Consider the following 19,323-nt stretch of genomic DNA (forward strand, 5'->3'; position numbering starts at 1 on the left):
TTCGGATCCAAAAAAATTCGAATTTTGGAACAAGTTTTTTCATTTCGAATTTTTTTTTTTTTTTATAACAGAATTGTAACTAATTTTTCACTTCAAAAAAGAAATATAGAATTCCTCCGAAAATGCTAATTCCAAACTGATATCCGATTTCCACCCTTAAATTCGTTAAATTAGATTGTATGCAACCTACAGTGTGACACATTTTATAGATGGTATTTGCTAAATAATATAACACGGGAAACTTTTGTGTCGTTCGAAATAAGAAATAACAGTGGTACTAATTGCAATGAACTCGTAAAGTAATGAATTGATGCATACAGAAAAAAAAAAAAAAAAAAAAAAAGGTAGAAGAAGGACGATTTCGTTTGAGTGCATTGTGTGTGTGCGAGAGAGAGGGGGGTAAAAGAGTCATCATACATTAGCATTGTGGTCACTGGCAATATAAGAAACAACAACGGTGATGTCATCAAGCTTTCCACCGTAATAACGGAATCCAGCTTCTTGAGCTGCCGTAGAGAACGGAGTCTGCCTGTTCTTGTCCAGGGCCCGTTGCCGCGCAAGAGCTGCGATCTTCTGTGCTGTCACCTGAGGGCCTAAGCCTGCTCTCACAGCGTGAACCACAACAGCTGTTATGTCGCTGTTATATAAATTGTCGAACAGACCGTCGGTTCCAGCTATTATTACATCTCCTGGAGCTACAGGGATTGTAAACACCTGCACCACACCCAACCACTTTTAGAGCTGTGTTTGGTTTTTCGATTTTGAAAAACGGGGAAAATGAAAAATGCAAAAGCAAATGAAAACAAATAATTTGAGAAACAATTCAAGCATTTTTGGTTCCAAACGAAAATGGGGACGAAATTGATTTTGTGGAAAGTCGTTTTCTTCTACCACAATTGAGTGTTTCATCGGACAGAGAGGAATTGGAACTGAAGAAGGTAGAAAACCTGCTAGTGTTTTATGTGGGGTGGAAATCGGACAGATTGGATCGGAATAAGCATTTTTCGGAAAAATCTCAATTTTTTTTTCCGGAAGTGAAACTAATTCCAATTCTAAAAAATTGGAAAAATCAAAAAACAGAAATTTGGAACCGAATTTGCGGTTCGGAAAATTCCAATTTTGTCATCTAAAATATAAAATGCATAATAATATTCATATTATCGGTGTAAATTTTTAAAAGAATCGGAATTTTTTGAATTATTTCCGGAAATTAAAATCAGAATCTCATATAAAAATTCGAAGAAAAAAAAATCAGAATTGGGTTATCGGAATTCCAAAATCGAAAAAAACCGAATCATAATCGGAGGAAATCGGATATATCATGCTCCAATTTTCACCCCTAGTTTTAGGTGTAGTTTTTTTCCTCAACTTCTTTTGAGGAAATATATTTTCCTTCTTTTAGTCACGAAATATTCCCCCTTTTCCCCAAATCATTTTACCTTCCTACAAAACAAGAAATCCTTTTCAGTTAATCATTTCATCTTTTTACTTAGCATTTTCCTCGATCGAAACAGAGATTTCTCTAAGAAATGAAGGAATCAAATAATCACATAACATTAAGTCGAAAGCAAGTAGAACGCAAGAAGAAGCTAAAGCAACCTGTCCAGAGCTAGGCATATCCCCAGAATTACCACACTCCAGCTGATAAGTAAAATTGAAATCGTGCTGCTGTACAGGCGATCTGAATACCGTACACCCGTCTCTCACCACTATAAACCCGCTGTCTCCTAAATTAATCGCATGCAGACTCTACACACACACAAAAAAAAAAGAAGGATTAAATAATTAATTGATTAATAAATCCCTGCAAAACCAGAAGCACCAAAATCTAATAACACAAATGTGTCGACAATAATAGCGCACAGCGCACACACAACAAACCTGTTCTGCGAGAGCAATAATACAGGCGGTTGAAGAGCCTTTAGCTTTAGTGCCAGTGTGGGCTTTCTCGAGTACTCGGGCTGGGTCAATGGAGCCCTTTGGTTCTTCTTGAATGGCATTGACCGAATTGGACATTAGCTCACGAGCGTATTTACCGGCATCAATGCCGACATCAGCCCATCCGCCTACACCATCTGCCACGCCAATGGCTTGTTCACTCGTGCAAATGAAATGAGCATCTTCTCCACCTGTTTCTTCTTTGTCCGGATGGGGCAGGTAACATGATCCGGAATTTAGTTTCAGGGTTCTGTCGGTTGGGGCATTTCTGCAATTAACATCAATTCATAATAATTAGAAATTGTTTCAAAAAAACTACTTGTAAACATTCTATGATGGACTTCCATAGTGGTGAAGGTCGCCTGGTTTGAAACACGTCGGACATAATTGACTAATACAAGTAGTCAATTAAGGTGCTTATGAACGTTGGACAAAATTTAATGGTGCATACACAAGGCAACAAGGAGATGCAAAACAAGTGACAATGATGTTAGATAAATTTCATGCAAATATTAAGTTTGAAAAAAAACTGAAAACAACATACTGCTTCGATTCATCAGCAGAACTTGATTCATGCTCCTCCCTCACAGAGTTACCGAACGACACGTCACGAGCAGTGCCAGTAGAGGAACATGCCGAAGACGATATATGGAAACCTTCAAATCCAAGTCCAACAAACGGATTACCATTCCCTTTCCTCTTCGCTACATTGTACATGAAAAACCCGTACAACAAGAAATTATTAGGCTGTTCTTTATTTCCCAAACTCATGCTAGCTCTTCTACAATTACTAAAGCTCCTTCTGCTATAAGAGTGATACGCTGCCACACCAGGTCGTACAGGCCTAGAAGAAGCCAAATTACTGACAGAGCAATCGGAAATAGCAGATCGAGAACCACAGACTGCCATATCTGCCTTTTCGGAGCTAATGCAATCAACGTGATAGCCACAGACTTGAAACGAAGGCCCTGTTACAGAAGGTAAGGAAATCGCACGAGAGAATGCTCCAGCGACTGAAAGATTCTTTCTTCGATTGGCTATATGCAAATTCGCTTGTGCAGAAGCAACAGTACCGGGCCTGACAAATTCATGCAGGTCTGTTAATGTTCTAGAAGGTAATGAATGAACGAGCCTCGATTGGCCCACCAAAGCCTTCCCTTGTCCAATCAAAGCATCTGAATTTTCTTGGATTCCACTTCCTTTCACCGAGGCTGATCTGCAGGCTTTTTGCAGTATTGCACTCTGAAGTCTTGAGAAATAACTAGACGGCATTTTCGTCACAGAGATAAGAGTCACAAGTACAACAAACAAAGATAATTATCATCACTCTGAATGCATGTATTCACAACTGTGCAACCAGTAGCCTCTTTCTCTCCAGTAAATGTTAAGAGAAACCTGACGAATTAATACAGACTGTGAGGAGCAAACATGAGAATGCAAATCCAAACAAAATTGTTTCATACTTGCATAGACCGGCAATATATAGTAAAAGAAAAAACTTTCATTATATTAAAGACATGAATTCCTCTTCTGTATCAGCAGCCTTTTCTTTGCGCCAAAAAATCACTTTGCTATACAACAAGTTCAACTTAAAAGTTCATGGGCACAAGATTAAAAGAAAGCTTCGTGTTCATGAAAGCAGCTGTACGCTTAATAATTACTATCTCTACTACTTAACACAACTCATACACCCAAGATTATTGCTTTCCCAAGCTCTGGTTTCACTTCCTTAAAATTAATAAAATACGACTAAAATGTATCACAACAAAAGTAGATTTTGACTCACCAAGAACTATAGTTTTAATTCAAACCTGACATTAACTAGATTAGCCATCACATGAAAATCTCTTAGGAAATTCAAGAAAAAGGAAAAATCCTTGTTCTACATATTTGAGCTTGCCGGAACAAACAAGTTAAGAAATAATACGATACACGGTTAAGATAAGCCATATTGTTTGGAGTATTTTTCGTAAATGTCACTACCCTATCTTAAGAACATAAAACCATACTCAAAATAAAGATCAAAAGATTTGACAATCTCTATAATTCGCTCTGCAGAGGTGCTAATTGCAATCTATAAGATCAATCAATCCCAACTGAGAGAAGCTATATAACGCTGAATACGACACTATATTCGCCAAAATTTGGACTGCGAAAACTCATAAATTTGACAAGCTCATAGTATTAACACAATCAGTTTACATAACATTTCAAAGACATGATCATCCTTTGAGCTCTACAAAGTATTGGACAAATTCAGACAATCAGACCCGGCCCGCATACAAGCCCGATACCCAAATTTGTCAGGCAAACAAAAATCATCAGGCACACCTTACGAAAGGAAAATAAAAAATAAAAAAATCGCACCTTTAGAATTAAACAATGGTGACAGCTCAGAGGAAGACGAAACGATCCGCCAATATTATAGTTTCGACGAAATATTATCAGGGTTCGATGCTAAAGGTTCGTTGAATTGGATTCAGAGGTATTCGAGGGGCCGGGTCGTGAAATCCACGCGCCGACGATCTATGTGGCTGTTGGGGTTTCCGAAACGGTGAGTTCAGAAGCTACGTAAGGAGAGAATGGATTGGGAGATGGGCATTAATCTTCTGATCCAATAATCCACCGCCACCAACAAACCCTAATTAGCTTTTGACTGATTTTGGGGATTTAATTATCAAATGTCAACAAATAAATACTCGCCACTGGTTGTGTAATGACTATTATGTCCCTTTCTTAGATATCTTCAAGTTCACATAATTTGTCACGTGGAAAAAGTGACGTTTCAACATTCGCAGGGTAGGTAGATCCTATGATTAATCTCATTTTGCAATTTGCACCCTTCAAATATAGTTTTTAGGTATTTTGTACCCTTGAAAAATTTAATATCATTTTACACCCTCGAAACATAATAAATCATGCAGAATGCACTTTGAGTGATTATTTTAAGATAATAAAGATAATTTAATAATTTTAGAGGTATTTTTTAAGATGTCAATTATCAAATCCAAAATTTTACATTCATCAATTCTTCAAGCCAATCTCAAAACTGTAAATGTAAAGTGCAAAATAAAAAATAAAACATCTCATCAACGTATTTAAAAAATATAATTTTTTATCACCAAAAAGTATTTTATAGAAAGATAAAATTCTTTCAGCTATTTTGTTATTAAGTTATTTGAAAATTATATCTTCATATTGTATTACTCTCAAATATTTTCATAATTATAATAAAAGATTCATCAATCGAATAACTTATTGATAAGTTTATGTTCTTTTCTTTTAGAGAAAATATAATTTTGTAGGTAATTTTGTGTGAAGTTTTTTTTCCACACTTTGTACGCTTTAGAAGTTAGAAGAAAATAACAATTTAATTTGTTATTTTGCACTCTGGAAAAAAAAAATCAATAAAAGTAAAAAAGTTGCGCTCATTAAATTTTAAAAACTCAATTTATGGTGCATTGTGAATGTTTTATTGTATTTTAAGGGTGCAAAATACCATCTATCTTTTTTGATGACCCCAAACACCAAAATCCTACATTTCAAAGGTGCAAGGTGGAATTAAGCCTAGATTCTATGATCATTACTCGTGTATCTCGTGCCAATTTGGTGTTGGTAAAGTAGATTTTACCCTCCTTGTATTATTAATTATTGCATTATATTATATATTTGCATCTAGGGGCAATTTGCTGAACATTATTGAACATTAGTACCCTTTCATATCACGATAACTATATTTTGACATTTTGCTAAAAGTCCCTCGAAAAATTTAATTAGAGAGCTTAAACAGACATATGGTCATCAAAATACATTATTATCTTCCAACTCATTCGTCCTCTCATTGAAAAAATGTTATTTTCATCTAAGATGTTTATTTTCAGTTCATATTCTCCAACTAAGCTAACTGCCCATTTTCAGTCTTAACTGTCTATTAACAATTTAAACTGTCTACTTTCTGTCTAACTGAACTGCCCAAGTGACTTTTAACAAATTCAAAATATTCGGGCGGACTGTTTGTCATGCCCCAAACCCTAAATATGGTCCTAGAGAATGACAATGGTTGTGAACCCATGGAATAATCCCACAAACCCCCAAGACCTTAAAGCTTAACTAACGAAAAACCGAAACTCAATTATGTAAGTGCAGAAACCTTCAAACCAATAACTCCATATCCAAAATTGTCAAACCCCAACCTAAGTTCAACTCATAAACAAACCGATATACTAAAAATAGTTTAACGATAATCAATCTTACTACATACGGGACCTCTTCTTCTTCGTCTAGAACCCTTCCCGAAGAATTTCCTATCGAGCGGATTAGCACACCCGGTAGAGCCACTAAGTTGTTGAAGGATTCCACCTGGAAACGGGATGAGATTCTATCAGCCGAACTCAAAGAAACTTCGAAGCTGGGATGAAAACAAGCAGGCTCGTCGAAATTTTCAAGCACAAGATACACTCGTAAACTCGGCTGCTAAAATGCCGTCCTTATGTCAATAAATCTCCACCAGATACACATGAACAAAATTCGTAGCCAGTACAGCTAAATGTACAGAAAATTACAAGTGCGAAAATTTACATTTTATTAAGAAAAAGGCGGAGAGTATACAAGATAGATAGATAGATACTGATACAAACTACATAAAACCATAGACAACTAACTTGTCGCTGATTCAACTAACTTTTTGTCCTAAATCTCCTAGAGTTGATGGATGAACGGTAATCTAATCCATCTCCCAGCATACCATTTCCAGCAACACTAAGTCCAAAAAATCTAGCTTTATAAAAAAATCATTGCTCGTATGGGTTGGAAACAAACGGCACCAAACTAATAGATACATCGCTGTCTTCATAGGATTAAAAAAGCCGGCATGCCTCTTTCATTGAGCTCCTCAATTAACCTTCCATTTCTGCACAAGCATGAAATACTACATGTTTACATAACGGCAAATGATTTGTTAATCACACACCTACGTTAAGGCTGCAACTTAAAAATCATTACAAGTTCTTTGGACAGCTATAAATAAAACCCACAACGAATGATCAAAGCCGGTTCCTGATCTACAGCTTCAGACAGTTATTCTAAAGATGAACTGAAATGCAATGCAAAATTGAATTATATGTATTTTTAAACTATAAATTAGATGAAAGAAAGCAAGAAATAATATGACTTACGAGAATTTATTTCCACTTGGCTATGTAAGAGTTTAAAGAACCGTCGATGCCCACCACACCATTTTGAATTGCTTCATCGTCTTTTACCATCTGGACATAGCAGCTAACTATCTGCTGATCTAACTCGTAGTAATACTCCATTTTCTTCAGTGGTTTCATATCCAGGTCAATGAAAGATGCCTATTATATTTTACGGATAATGAACTTTAGTCAGAAGGCAATTAGACCAACATGCAAAAAAAAAAAAGTAAAAAAATTATATTGTTTAACAATGGGCGAATAATTCTCTAATAATTTCTAAAGAAGGCGGCAAGAAGATGAAATAAAAGTGAATGTTGTAATGAATACATGGATCTAACGGTGTGACATTTCAATAATAAATGGTAGAGAAAAACAAATATATGCCAATGAATTTAGTTCATCTAAGTTGCCAACGATTTTATATCTTCTTAGGATCGAGCCTTCTTTACTACAGATCAGAAGTTAATCATAATAATACTTGGAAGGATATATAAAGACTTCACCTTGTAATCAAAAGTTTGATTGATTTCTTTCAGGAGTACAGACCTATGCGGAGACTCCACATCCATACTTTTTCTGGGCCTAAAACTAATCATCATACTTAGGTCCTTTCCGGTGGCAGATATCAAGTAATTCCTCACAAGTTTTAATTTTTCATCCTTTGACATTGAATGTATTGATGAATATCTTCCCGAAAATTTGTTTTCACCTTTTTTACGACAGACCATACAAGGGAGAGAAACAAAGTCGTAATAGGCATGGATGGCCCCTTCAATATCTATAGAATCAAGCTTCTGTACTTCAAGAAGCTGATTCAACAAACCGGACTTCATAACAGTTTCAGTAACGAGTTCCAGAAAATATTTTGAGTGCATCCCATCTTTTGCCACAATAACACGTTTAATTCCGTCTTGGAATGCTTGATCGACCGTATAACTCACACACTCTGCCGCACCACCGTCCATGCCTCCAAAAATAAGCGAACCGTTTAAGAAAACTCGGAAGTTATTCTGGGGTGTAAGAAACAGACACTTAATTGCATTTTGTACTCCATCCTTGGATCCGGAAAACAAATCCAGTGGGTCATATTTACTTATTTTTGATATCTGCATTTAAAGAATCTCCATCGGTTACATGCTAACAAAAACTCAAACAATAAATATTTAGATATAAGATGACAGACAACCGAACATCCATAATGATGCTCATTTCCATTCAAGGAGAAGCTTAGATAAGGTCAAAATATTACCACTCCATCATGCAATTTCAGAGCTTGGTGCATTTTAAAGCGAGTAATTCTCTTTTTGACTGCATTTTCTTCATCTATAAAGTCTGAAGTAGGAAGAAATCCACCTTTGGGCTGTTTTTGCAGAAGACGAGAATAAAATGAAAGGCGTTATATACTGCCAGAAAATTGTTGAAGGTTTACATTATAAGAATTAGCATATATGCGAAGAGAAGCAAGCGGTGTGGATTTCAAGAAATGCACCTTTATCTCAACCGACAGACAAAAGTCCTCTTTCAGAATACCTCTAACTGTAAAATTGACCAAAATTAGCAGATTGTAGATCCAAATATAAGAATGCAAACATGAAAATACATAGCTAATCTTTGATCTCCTTACTTACCAAATCCATGTTTTGTTATTATTTTAGATTCTTCAATTGCATTTAGGGGGTGCAAGGGTTCTGGTTGTTGAGTTATTTGTTGCCAGTGGCAATGCTATACCCATTCACTGTACCAAATACATGACAAAAATAGGTCTTCATAGTCCAATTAACTACTATCTCCAATTTGAAAATGGTTGTTTAAAAATCGTGTCCGTATATTAGGTGGGGTGAATGGGTATAACACTGTCATTGGCAACAATCAGAACTCTTGCACCCTCTTAGTAAAAAATAGAAAATGAGGGATAAGTTGAAACGTACTGAAGAATCTAAAATAGTTACAAAACATAGATTTGGTAAGTAACAAGTGCACATGCAAGATCGAATCAATGTCGGTAAGTAGCTCATACCAGAAGGAAATATTGAATGATCAGCAATGACAAGAACTGAATCACACAGGGGGTTGACTTTGGCAGCATCAACACGCAACGTAGGACGCTGAAGAAGAACTTTGTTTTCAACTGCCTTTAAAAACTCTCTTGACACAAGAATGCGAATCTGTCAAAAAAATCACATGACAAGATCCAATAGCTCAATTGTTCTGGAGACTCATGATAATTTTACAAACATAGGTTCAGTAATTACAATTAAATGATGAAAGAGTATATCAACAAGTAATTACAATTTGTGACTACAAGACAAAGAAAGTATCTGCTGGATAGTAACCAAGAATAAAACGGTGCAGTAAGTTTCATTTGAATGTTTTTTTGTTGAGGGAAATCAATGATCATGAGGATTACACGTTACAAACAGACAGAAAAAAAAAATGGTTGGTTACAAAAGGACCCAATACAACTTCAAAAAGAAAACAAAAAAAAAAGAGAAGGAAATAATAGCTTACACCTGCATCAACATGTTCAGAACCCAACAATGGGCACATTACTTTTTGCACATACAGTTGCTCTGCAATTTCCCTTGTCCGGGCAGCAACAATGCCTTCAAATTGTCCCCACAAGACTCGTTCATCCTTGGTTAGAGCTGAATGACCATTCTCATATTTAGATACTTTATTTGAAACTTTTTGTATCCGTAACACCTTCCCAACCTAGATGCAATAAAGATATTTAAGAAGTTCGTTACATCTAATTATCTAGTTGTACAGTTAGTGGACGAATTGAAGGCACTCTTCAATCTTGAACTACTAAATTTACAATTTTTCAGCTGGTATTTATTTTTTGAAATTAGTCAGTCTTGGACAGAATAAGTAGTTCCAAAAAAACTTATTAGTCCCTCTTTTCACGCACTTGGTTCGTCAATCAATTTTTGAAATTAATACATTGATCAATTGAAACATGTATTAACTATTAACTATTTTAACTTTATTTTTTTCTCACAAAAAATATGGAATAATGCACGACGGTGATCTACAATGAGGCAAACCCAATAAAACCACATGCCAACCTAGGTTCAGAACTAATTTTCTGAAGACATGCAAAAGGGCAAAAATATTTATAGCAACTTTGTCAATTTTCTCCCTAACTAAATTAGTGAAGAAATAAAAACCAAATGGATGGTTAATTTCCAATGCTATAAAAATTCATTTTCAGTCTCAATTACCCTCTCAAAGAAACAACATTAAAATAATTTCAAATTCATTAAAAAAAAACAGAGAGAGAGAGAGAGAGAATTTACAAATTTAGGAGAGGTTCCACAATAGGAAAGAACCAAGTTCACAGCTCCTTCTCCTCTATAAGCCCATTCATCCGCATCTTTCGCCTGTAAAACCTCCGCCATCCACTACACGCAAACAAAAGAAAACTTAAGGCTGAATATGGCACTACGTTCGCTCAAATTTGGACTGTGAAAACTCAAAACTTTGACAAGCTCGTAATATTAATTCAACTCAGTTTACATAACATTTCAAGACATGATCACCCTTTGAGCTCTATAAAGTCTTGGAAAAAATTCAGACCCCGCCCGCATACAAGCCCGATACCCAAATTTGACAGGCAAACCAAAATCATCAAGTACAACTTACGAAAGGAAACAAAAATCGCACCTTCAGAATTAAACAATGGCGACAGCTCAAAGGAAGACAAAACGATCCGCCAATATTATAGTTTCGACGAAATATTATCACGTTTCGATGCTAAACATTCGTCGAATTGGATTCAGAGGTATTTGAGGCAGTGGCGAATTCAGAAATTTCGCCAAGGTGTTCCAATTCCTAGTGACAAAAAGAAAGTATAATCTTTGTTAATCGGGATTTTGGGATAGAACTTTAAGATCCCGGTGTATCGGGAATCCCTAAATATTTCGGGAATTCGGGATGGGAACCGGGAAATCTTCCATTCTCTAAAAATAGAAAATACTATCCCACAAAAAAAACACAATTACCAAAAAATAAAAAAATAAAAACTCCTAAAAGTCATAACATTCATCACAGATTAAAGAACTCTACTGAGAAATATTAAGTTACGTTAAAAGCAGAGATGAACTGTTATTCTCCAATACCTACTTTCAAAAAGGATACTGAAGATTAATTGTGTTAATTCACACAGTTAGGGAGAAGAAAGTAGAGAGTTTATATGACTTGTTAATGGAGTTACAAAAAAAATTGATATCTTGGGTAGTTGGATTCGAATTGGCTGCAACAACCATGTTAATTGTATCTGTCAACATTTTTGGCTGCTTTCAAAAGTGTTTACGAAGAAATCTTTTGATGTGGAAAAGTGCTGCTCTCTTTTCAATTGCGTCAACTTGAATTAAAAAAAATCGAACCTTTCTTATTTTATAATCTTTCAGCAACTGTCCAACATCTTCCCTTTCTTTCTAATCGCATTTTCTTTCTTTTTTAATCACACACACAGAAGTCAGAGCACACACGCGCACACCAATAAAAATTATAAAAAATGAAAATTGAAAATTGAAAAAGGGGACCTATTGATGATGACGTCTACAGTGAGCGGCCAACTTGTGAGCGGCCGGCTACGAGCAGCGGCGGCGGAAACGAGCAACGGCCGGCGACGAGCAACGGCCGGCGGTGGTCGACTGGTGGTGGCTGGTGAATACCGATGGCAGATTGGGTGAGAATTGCGAGGTGAGTGAGTTTAGTAGCGTGAAACCTGCCCTAATTGTACTTTATTATCATTATATATATATATATATTTTTCCTTCTTTGTTTATTTATTTATTAGTAAATATTTTTAGCAATTTGCTTGTTTAACAAATTTAAAACACTATTATTTAAAAATATGAGTTTAATTCAAAAGGGATATTTTTTCTTTCTTTTTTTTTTTAATTGGATGTGTATTTTTTATTCCAATTTTAATTTCCAAAAAATATTCATTTTTGTGAAAATCACTTCGTAACATTATTATTATTGTTATGTACTTTAAAATACATACGCGAATGAAAAACAAAATTTTCAAAGTTCGTCGATTTCGACACACAAAATTTTGATTTTGGAATAAGTTTTCTCACTTAAGTTCCTTTTTTTGTATAAATTGAATAATACAGTTGGCACTTGACAAATTCAAGTCAGTTAATAAAATATTAATTTAGGAAAATATTTTTTAAAATATTATTTTAAATTGAAAATTGAAATGGAGAAAAAATATAATTTAAGCAGATTATTTATTTATTTATTTTGAAAATGTAATGCAGTGGACTAGTGGAGGGACAAATATGTCTGGAAAAATAACATGGATGCATTAAATATAGGAATTCAGACCCAACAGTTGTCTTAATTGACTGAAGATTTGACTATTCACAGTACTCACCCGACGCTATCACCATCTTAAATTCTTAATAATTGCTCAAACATTAATAATTTAATATATGATGATATAACAACTCTTAGACCAATAAATAGAAAATTGAATATTATTATGTCACACTTGGATATTAGTATAAATTACACCTAGGCTATGTGCAATAAAGTTAGTTATAACTACACTTAGACCCCTCTTTTATTTGGGAAATATATATATATATATATAGCTTTATTGAGATTTTGCCCTTTTTGAAATCAATCCACCGCAAAGGGATTCTCTTAAATTAGTTTTGAATTCTCTTAAGGTTCGATTATATAAATTGCCATTTATAAGGCAAAATTTAAGAAATAATAATTTTAATCAATATGATAGTCCATTTGAGCTGAGTTTTAATGTTATAACTACTTATGAGTTCAATCTGAGCCCGATTTAAACGAAAAGTCGAAATAATATGTGAGCTGAGTGAATCTCCAACTATAAGATCCGATGACATGCGAGTTTAAATTTCTAGTCGTGAAACTTACGACGTTGGAGTATAAGCCTATCATCAGTTCACATGGTCCTATTGACATCCCTAAATTTAAAGAAAATCAAATTTGTGTGATAAAACTAAATTACCATTCCGACAAATTCTTGTTTATTAATCACTCTCTTCACTTGTGAGAAATCATGATGCATGTTTAATGGCATAAATCCAATCCCCTTTTGTTATCGCATTTTAAGTCCAACTTGTCGTACATTGTTTTCTTAAATTTAATTTACAACTAATATTGTACGTAGTAACATCAAATGAATATTTGATAACTCATTTGGCAGTTCTGAATTGAAGTTTCTTTGATAATATAAAATCAACAGCGTACCTCACTTTTCTCACTCACTTATTTTTTAATTGACAAAAGTCAATACATGCACTCGCACGCGATAAACTAATAGAACCCACATCTACTTAAAGTGTACTGAATAAACTCACAATCGTACAATAATTCGCAAACTGTCTCTAACAAAATATGACGAGATCGACTTAGAAAGTGTTCGAGACAAATTATGTTGCATTCCATTTAACTATTTACTTATTTACCCTAGATAGTTATTGTTATATCACAAAGTAAACCCTCGTCTACTTGAAAATTCAAATTATTGTTTAAAGCACAATGACAACAACTCAAAGTATAAAATAATGCACCATTATACACACTAAACTACAAATTAAAGTAACACTAACAACCATGCATTAAAACTAAAAATAACAAAAAACTAAGAACACTTCTCTCATATACAAAAACTCTTCACCTCAAATTACAAGAGCATAAATCCAAAAGGTGTCATCACAAGCACTTATATAACCCCCCTCCAAATCAAAACCAAGAGAGAGATGTATGCATAAATTAAAGCTAATTGCATCTTCTTCCTTTTTTTTTTTTTTTTTTTTTAAATTCTTCAATATTAGAAAACCTCGTTCGATTAAACTATAGCATCGTTGGCTTCCGATCATTATCCGAATCATCCCACATGTCTCCTCCGCCGACAAACGTAGTTCCACCACCACCACCGCCGCCAATCGAGCTCAGAAAAGCCGAGAAACCGCCGCCGTCGGAGGAGGGTTGATCTCCGGGCCCCACTCCAAGCCCGAGAAAATCAAGGGTGGTGGCGGCGGCGGGCTTGTTCCCAAACATTATCTCGTTGAAGCCCGAATTAGATATAGCGGGCCCCACTCCAAGCCCGAGCCCGAACGCCAACGAGTTGCTCTCGAGCTTCACGTTAGTTGTGGCGTGGTGTGGGCCCGAAGAGGAGGGGAGAGAAAGCCCCAGCCCGCGGAGGAATGATGAGTTGGACGATGACGTGGACCCCATTTGCGCGGCTTTCTGGAGAAGTGCGGTGGCGGAGAGTGACGGGTGCGGCGGCTGAGTGTTTTGGTGGGTTGGAGGCGGGAATAGGGATGGGTGGGCCCCGTAGAGGGAGGATGAAAGAGAGAGTGACATGGGGTCGAAAGGTGGCGGCGGCATTGGGCAGAGTAGGCTGCCGGAGTAGGGCGGCGGCGGAGGTGGTGGTTGATGATGCTGGGGAAGTTCGGATGTTGTTGACGAGCTGAAAATGCCGGCGAAGACGGAGGCTCCGGCTTTGCCGCTGGAGGTGGAGGAGCTGCTGGGGGTGGTGACCGCAGGCGGAGGCGGCGGTTGCAGTTGAGGAATCTGATGATTTTCCGGCGGTTCTGTGATGGCGTGGCGTACGAGGAAAAAGAGAGAAGACAACAAACACGAGAAAAAAAGAATGGGCACATGATCAGGATCAAAAAGGAAGAAAGGAGTGCTTTGAGATAAAGAAAAGCAGAAAAAAAGATTTAGCTTTTTCAAATAAAAAATATACTGAATCCCAATATGCAAAACTACTTCAACTCAAAAAGAAACCTTTTTTTTCTCTTCTTTTTTCTTTTTTTTTTGGGTAGAGAAAAAGCCCATGCAACAATCATACACTCTTTTCATCTCTTTTTTAAATCTCTCTCTCTCTCTCTCTCTCTCTCTCTCTCTCTCTCTCTCTCTCACACACACACACACACACACACACAAAATTAAACAGCAGAAACTAGTTGCAATGAGTGTATACCGGAAACTATTTTACTTCATCTATTTCAAATTATTTCTTGCTTTAAATGATTATTATTATTTTTTTTCTTCATATTATTTGCCACTCTAGTTCTAGTAGTGCATTTTTTAATAGTTTACCTTATTAATCCAAGTCTATCATATTATCAACCCATTTAATTTCCCATTAAACTATACAGTTTATTTTAGTATTTCTAATGTGTTTTTCCAAACATTAATTACACCATATTATTTCTCAATATGTGCGAAAAAAAACTACAGATATTGTAAAACGAAACGAAGAAAGTACTAATACATATAGTAGGAGAAATTAAATACTACACCTAGTTATTTATAAATAATTTGGGTACTTATATTAACAAAATTTGAACTGTTCAAAGATTAACCATGTGTAGCATCTAATTTAGGATGATGGTGAAAAATATTACAAAAATTCTATATTAGTTAGTTAGTGTCGTCACACATTGTGAATCTTACTATATATACTTATCCTCAAAAAAAAAAAAAAAAATAATAAATAATTAATAAAAAATAATTGTACATGTTAACCCTCGTTTTAGCAAATTATACAAATGCAGTCAGTCAAATCACATATAATAATAACAATAGTAAAGAATAACTTACCCGAACTCTGAATTGACAGCACCGGCGACAGCACTCCGGTGGACGGTGTCAGCGGTGGCGGCGGCGGACTTGAAACCGGCGGCGGCGCCGCCGTCTGATTCCTCGCACTCTCTTGCGCTAACGCATCGCAAAAAGCTCTATGCGTAATAAAGCTATCCCTCCTGAAAATATTAATTAATGAAATTCAGCATAAATGCAGGCAATGAAATTAAATGAAAGTAGTATTTATTAATTAATTAATTAATTGATTTAATAATATAATAATGACCTGGAAAAGACGGTGCCGCAGTCGCAAGGGTATTCTCGGGTGCCGCAGGTTTTCATGTGGGCTTTCCAGTCGGAGTGGACGGCGTACTTTTTGGAGCACCGCTCGCACTTGTGCTTCTTCTCGCCGTGTTTCCGGCAGAAGTGTTTCTTTATTCCGGTGAGGTCGCCGAGGGCCCTCGTCGGGTCGTGGTGGACGCAGCTCGCCTCCGGGCACACGTACACCCGCTTCCGGGGCTCCTTGCTCGTCCGCTGCCGGAGCTTCCACGGCAGGTTGTGGCCTCGCCGGTGGAGCTGAAGATTCTGGTCCCGCTGGAAACCCTTGTTGCAGATCTCGCACACGAATCTGTTCGTCGCCATCAGCGTTTTCGGCGATAGCGCAATCACTTCCGCATCTGGATCTGGCATTCCCGGGAGATTCCGCCGCTTCTTCGTGGGGAAGGGTGCTGCTTCCGTCGCCGGTTGATCGGATTTTATTTGATTTTCGCCGGAAAGTGACGATGGAGGTGGGGAACCATCAATTTCCACCATGGTTTTTTGCATGCTATATATAAATATATATATGTATATATCTATCTATATATACCTTCTTCCGTATTGAACCGATCAAATTATAACTTGATGATATAACCTAATTAAAGAGAGAAATTATATTTTGTACATGTCTTCGAAACTGAGTTCACTCGACGCCGGTTCAACTCAGTAGCCGTAAAGCTCACTCGACGGCGGCGACGGCGGCGGTGGTTGTTTCAGTCGACGATCAATACCAGTTTTGCTGCAAGAAACTAAGCTAGAAGAAGAAAACAATTAATTTTGTTTTGTACTAGAATTTGGGTTTGTTGGTATCTTCTCTAGAGAGAGAGAGAGAGAAAAAGAAAACAAAAAGAGAGATTTGGACTCTATTATTATTATTATGATAAAAAAAAATAAAAAAAAAACTAGTTTTGCTGCACTGCCGCAGTAGTCAAAATAATTCTGATAAAAATCTCTCTCTCTCTCTCTCTCTACTTTCTCTCTCTAGCTCTGTGTGATTAATCATGAAGCGGCGGCAGATAATTAACCATGGTTTATTTAGCTGTGGTTAAGCCGTTCTTCTTCTTCGGGATGAAGATATGGGCAGTTTGAATCCGACCGTCCACGTGGAGGAATCTGCACTCATGGGACACTTGTCGGAGGAACTCACTACCTCCGTTGCATTGTGTTTGTCGTTTACTGTGCATCTTGGGAGTTGAGCATTTCAATTTTTCAACCAAGGTTTACTATTAAAATAGTATTATTATATTCAAACACGATTTATATATATTTTTCGGATAATTATTAGTATAGTTCAAATGAATAATATTCCCTTTCTTTTTTACAATTTTACCCTTGTTTCTCTAATTAGTTGGAAGATTACTAATTAACTAATGTAAATATAATTAATTAAATGTATATTTTACTCACACTATATAACTTCCAAGTTCCACCATGTTTATTAATTTTCTTGAGACGTGCACCAATTCGAAACAAGACTTGTTTTAAAATCGAGTTGTGCGTCAGCTGAGCCAGAAGTTTAAATTTGAAGAACCGAATGCATTAAAGAAAATTTGAGGTAAGCATTAACTGTATTTTACACAATGTTTGTTATATTTTTATATAAATTAATATAGATTTTTTGTACACAATATGAGATTTTAATTGATAGTAGAAAATGAAAATTGGATTTCAAAGATAGTAGTTAACCAATTTGAAATGTTTCAAATTAGGAATTTTGGATAAGAGCTTTCACCTCGTTTTGCACGTGTAGAATACACAACATTTAAACCAATAATCTATAAAAAAGTATCATAGTAAATACTTAATATTGACTATTTAAACACGAGTTGACATTAGAGTTTAGACTATAATAAATGATCAAATTATGTTAATGTAAAGAGGTTTACTTTTCTTTTAAGCCACATTTCTATTGATATTTTTACATGTTGAACTGATCCGATCGAAATTAGAACTTTTGGAAAAGAAAAAAAAACTCAATCTTTGGAAGTAAAAAACTAATTCCATCTTCATTAAAAAGAAAATCAGCCAAATCGAAAAACCAAAATTTACAAATTAGAATGAAAAGGATTTGTTTCAAAATCAGAAATTTTGGAATCGGAAGTAAAAAGAAAATTAATTTTGTTGTTCATCAATAATTAATGGGGACTATTAGCGAGAACCCCCTCTAGCATTTTTTTAATGAGAGTGGATCCACCCACATTTTCCTTCTTAGTTGTAGATCCAGTTATTATTTTATTCCAAATTTACCCTCCTACTATTCACCACCCATTACCAATTACTTGATATTTTTTTCTTTTCTTTTTTTTTTCTTAATTCAAATTTTCGTTTATTTATTTAAAAATTATTATTTTTAAAAAAAATATTATTATTTTTAAATAATATTGAAAGATATTATTTTTTTGAATTTTTTTTATCAACTTCATAATTTTCGAAAATCAACTATTTTTTTCCATAATTAACTAAAATATTTCCGCAAACAACTATAAATTTCCGAAAACAACTATTTTTTTCCCAAAATCATCTATAAATTTTCGAAAACAAACTATTTTTTTCCGATTTTTATTTTACTTTTTTTTTCAAAACCAACTATAAAATCACCATAAACAACGAAAAAAATGTGATTTTTAAACATAGATTTACCAAAATTAAAATCAACCACAAATTATCGAAATCAGGTACAAAGAATATCGAAATCACTACAAAAAATTGAAATCAACTACATAATAATCGAAAATCAACTATTTTTTCCCCATAATCAACTAAAATATTTCCGCAAACAACTATAATATTTTCGAAATCAACTATTTTTTTCCCAAAATCATCTATAAATTTCCGAAAACAGCTATTTTTTCCCCAAAATCATCTATAAATTTCCGAAAACAACTATTTTTTTCCGATTTTTATTTTACTTTTTTTTTTTTCAAAACCAACTATAAAATCACCATAAAGAACGAAAAAATTGTGATTTTTAAACACAGATTTACCAAAATTGAAATCAACCACGAATTATCGAAATCAGGTACTAAGAATATCAAAATCACTACAAAAAATTGAAATCAACTACATAATAATCGAAAATCAACTACATAGTTACCGAAACCTACTAAAAAATTACAAAATCAACTATAAATTATTAAAATTAGCTTCAAAATCAACACCCAGATTCCAACGAATTTTTTTTAATTTGCGACGGCGTTTATGAATCTACACCCGCTCCTCCTGGACGACACAATTTCATTGTTTTAGGTAGAGAAAAAAACCAAAAGGATAATAATAATAATTA

General features: G+C 35.1%; 3 protein-coding genes across 5 annotated transcripts; all 3 read right to left on the reverse strand.

Moving 5' to 3' along the window:
* Positions 1 to 242: 242 nt before the first annotated feature.
* Positions 243 to 4,701, reverse strand: LOC105965791 (Protein phosphatase 2C family protein). Its single transcript, XM_012990350.2, has 5 exons — positions 4,306 to 4,701; positions 2,483 to 3,333; positions 1,882 to 2,206; positions 1,600 to 1,749; positions 243 to 714 (listed from the first exon to the last, which is right to left on the reverse strand). Exons 2-5 carry the CDS (start codon positions 3,208 to 3,210, stop codon positions 412 to 414), a joined length of 1,506 nt encoding a protein of 501 aa, XP_012845804.2. The 5' UTR covers positions 3,211 to 3,333; positions 4,306 to 4,701; the 3' UTR covers positions 243 to 411.
* A 1,795-nt stretch (positions 4,702 to 6,496) lies between these two features.
* Positions 6,497 to 11,894, reverse strand: LOC105965800 (inositol-pentakisphosphate 2-kinase). 3 transcript variants are annotated; one of them, XM_088815612.1, is made up of 10 exons: positions 11,681 to 11,894; positions 10,800 to 10,967; positions 10,433 to 10,537; positions 9,642 to 9,778; positions 9,151 to 9,298; positions 8,623 to 8,669; positions 8,383 to 8,493; positions 7,637 to 8,239; positions 7,113 to 7,292; positions 6,497 to 6,847 (listed from the first exon to the last, which is right to left on the reverse strand). In XM_088815612.1, exons 4-9 carry the CDS (start codon positions 9,678 to 9,680, stop codon positions 7,119 to 7,121), a joined length of 1,122 nt encoding a protein of 373 aa, XP_088671738.1. In that variant the 5' UTR covers positions 9,681 to 9,778; positions 10,433 to 10,537; positions 10,800 to 10,967; positions 11,681 to 11,894; the 3' UTR covers positions 6,497 to 6,847; positions 7,113 to 7,118. The 3 variants fall into 3 exon arrangements, with proteins under 3 accessions (XP_088671738.1, XP_012845812.1, XP_012845819.1); XM_012990358.2 differs by having other exon boundaries at positions 9,642 to 9,845; positions 11,681 to 11,878; XM_012990365.2 differs by lacking the exon at positions 11,681 to 11,894 and adding an exon at positions 11,259 to 11,502 and having other exon boundaries at positions 9,642 to 9,845.
* A 1,849-nt stretch (positions 11,895 to 13,743) lies between these two features.
* On the reverse strand, positions 13,744 to 17,028 carry LOC105965830 (zinc finger protein GAI-ASSOCIATED FACTOR 1). Its single transcript, XM_012990384.2, has 3 exons — positions 16,009 to 17,028; positions 15,741 to 15,901; positions 13,744 to 14,725 (listed from the first exon to the last, which is right to left on the reverse strand). The coding sequence occupies exons 1-3, from the start codon at positions 16,545 to 16,547 to the stop codon at positions 13,983 to 13,985; spliced, it is 1,443 nt and encodes a 480-aa protein (XP_012845838.2). The 5' UTR covers positions 16,548 to 17,028; the 3' UTR covers positions 13,744 to 13,982.
* Positions 17,029 to 19,323: the final 2,295 nt, after the last annotated feature.

This window comes from Erythranthe guttata, chromosome 3 (assembly GCF_056151865.1).
Source record: "Erythranthe guttata isolate IM_541 chromosome 3, IM_541, whole genome shotgun sequence".
NCBI lineage: Eukaryota > Viridiplantae > Streptophyta > Magnoliopsida > Lamiales > Phrymaceae > Erythranthe > Erythranthe guttata.

Coding starts and splice junctions, on each gene's coding strand:
- LOC105965830 (XM_012990384.2), bottom strand. CDS start 16,547: ATGCAAAAAACCATGGTGGAAATTGATGGTTCCCCACCTCCATCGTCA. Junction 15,902..16,008: donor TGCGGCACCGTCTTTTCCAG/GTCATTATTATA, acceptor TAATATTTTCAG/GAGGGATAGCTTTATTACGC. Junction 14,726..15,740: donor GCTGTCAATTCAGAGTTCGG/GTAAGTTATTCT, acceptor ACGCCATCACAG/AACCGCCGGAAAATCATCAG.
- LOC105965800 (XM_012990358.2), bottom strand. CDS start 10,534: ATGGCGGAGGTTTTACAGGCGAAAGATGCGGATGAATGGGCTTATAGA. Junction 9,299..9,641: donor CTGAACATGTTGATGCAGGT/GTAAGCTATTAT, acceptor TTTTTTTGACAG/ATTCGCATTCTTGTGTCAAG. Junction 8,670..9,150: donor TCATTCAATATTTCCTTCTG/GTATGAGCTACT, acceptor TCAATTTTACAG/TTAGAGGTATTCTGAAAGAG.
- LOC105965791 (XM_012990350.2), bottom strand. CDS start 3,210: ATGCCGTCTAGTTATTTCTCAAGACTTCAGAGTGCAATACTGCAAAAA. Junction 2,207..2,482: donor TCTGCTGATGAATCGAAGCA/GTATGTTGTTTT, acceptor TGTTAATTGCAG/AAATGCCCCAACCGACAGAA. Junction 1,750..1,881: donor TTATTGCTCTCGCAGAACAG/GTTTGTTGTGTG, acceptor GTGTGTGTGTAG/AGTCTGCATGCGATTAATTT.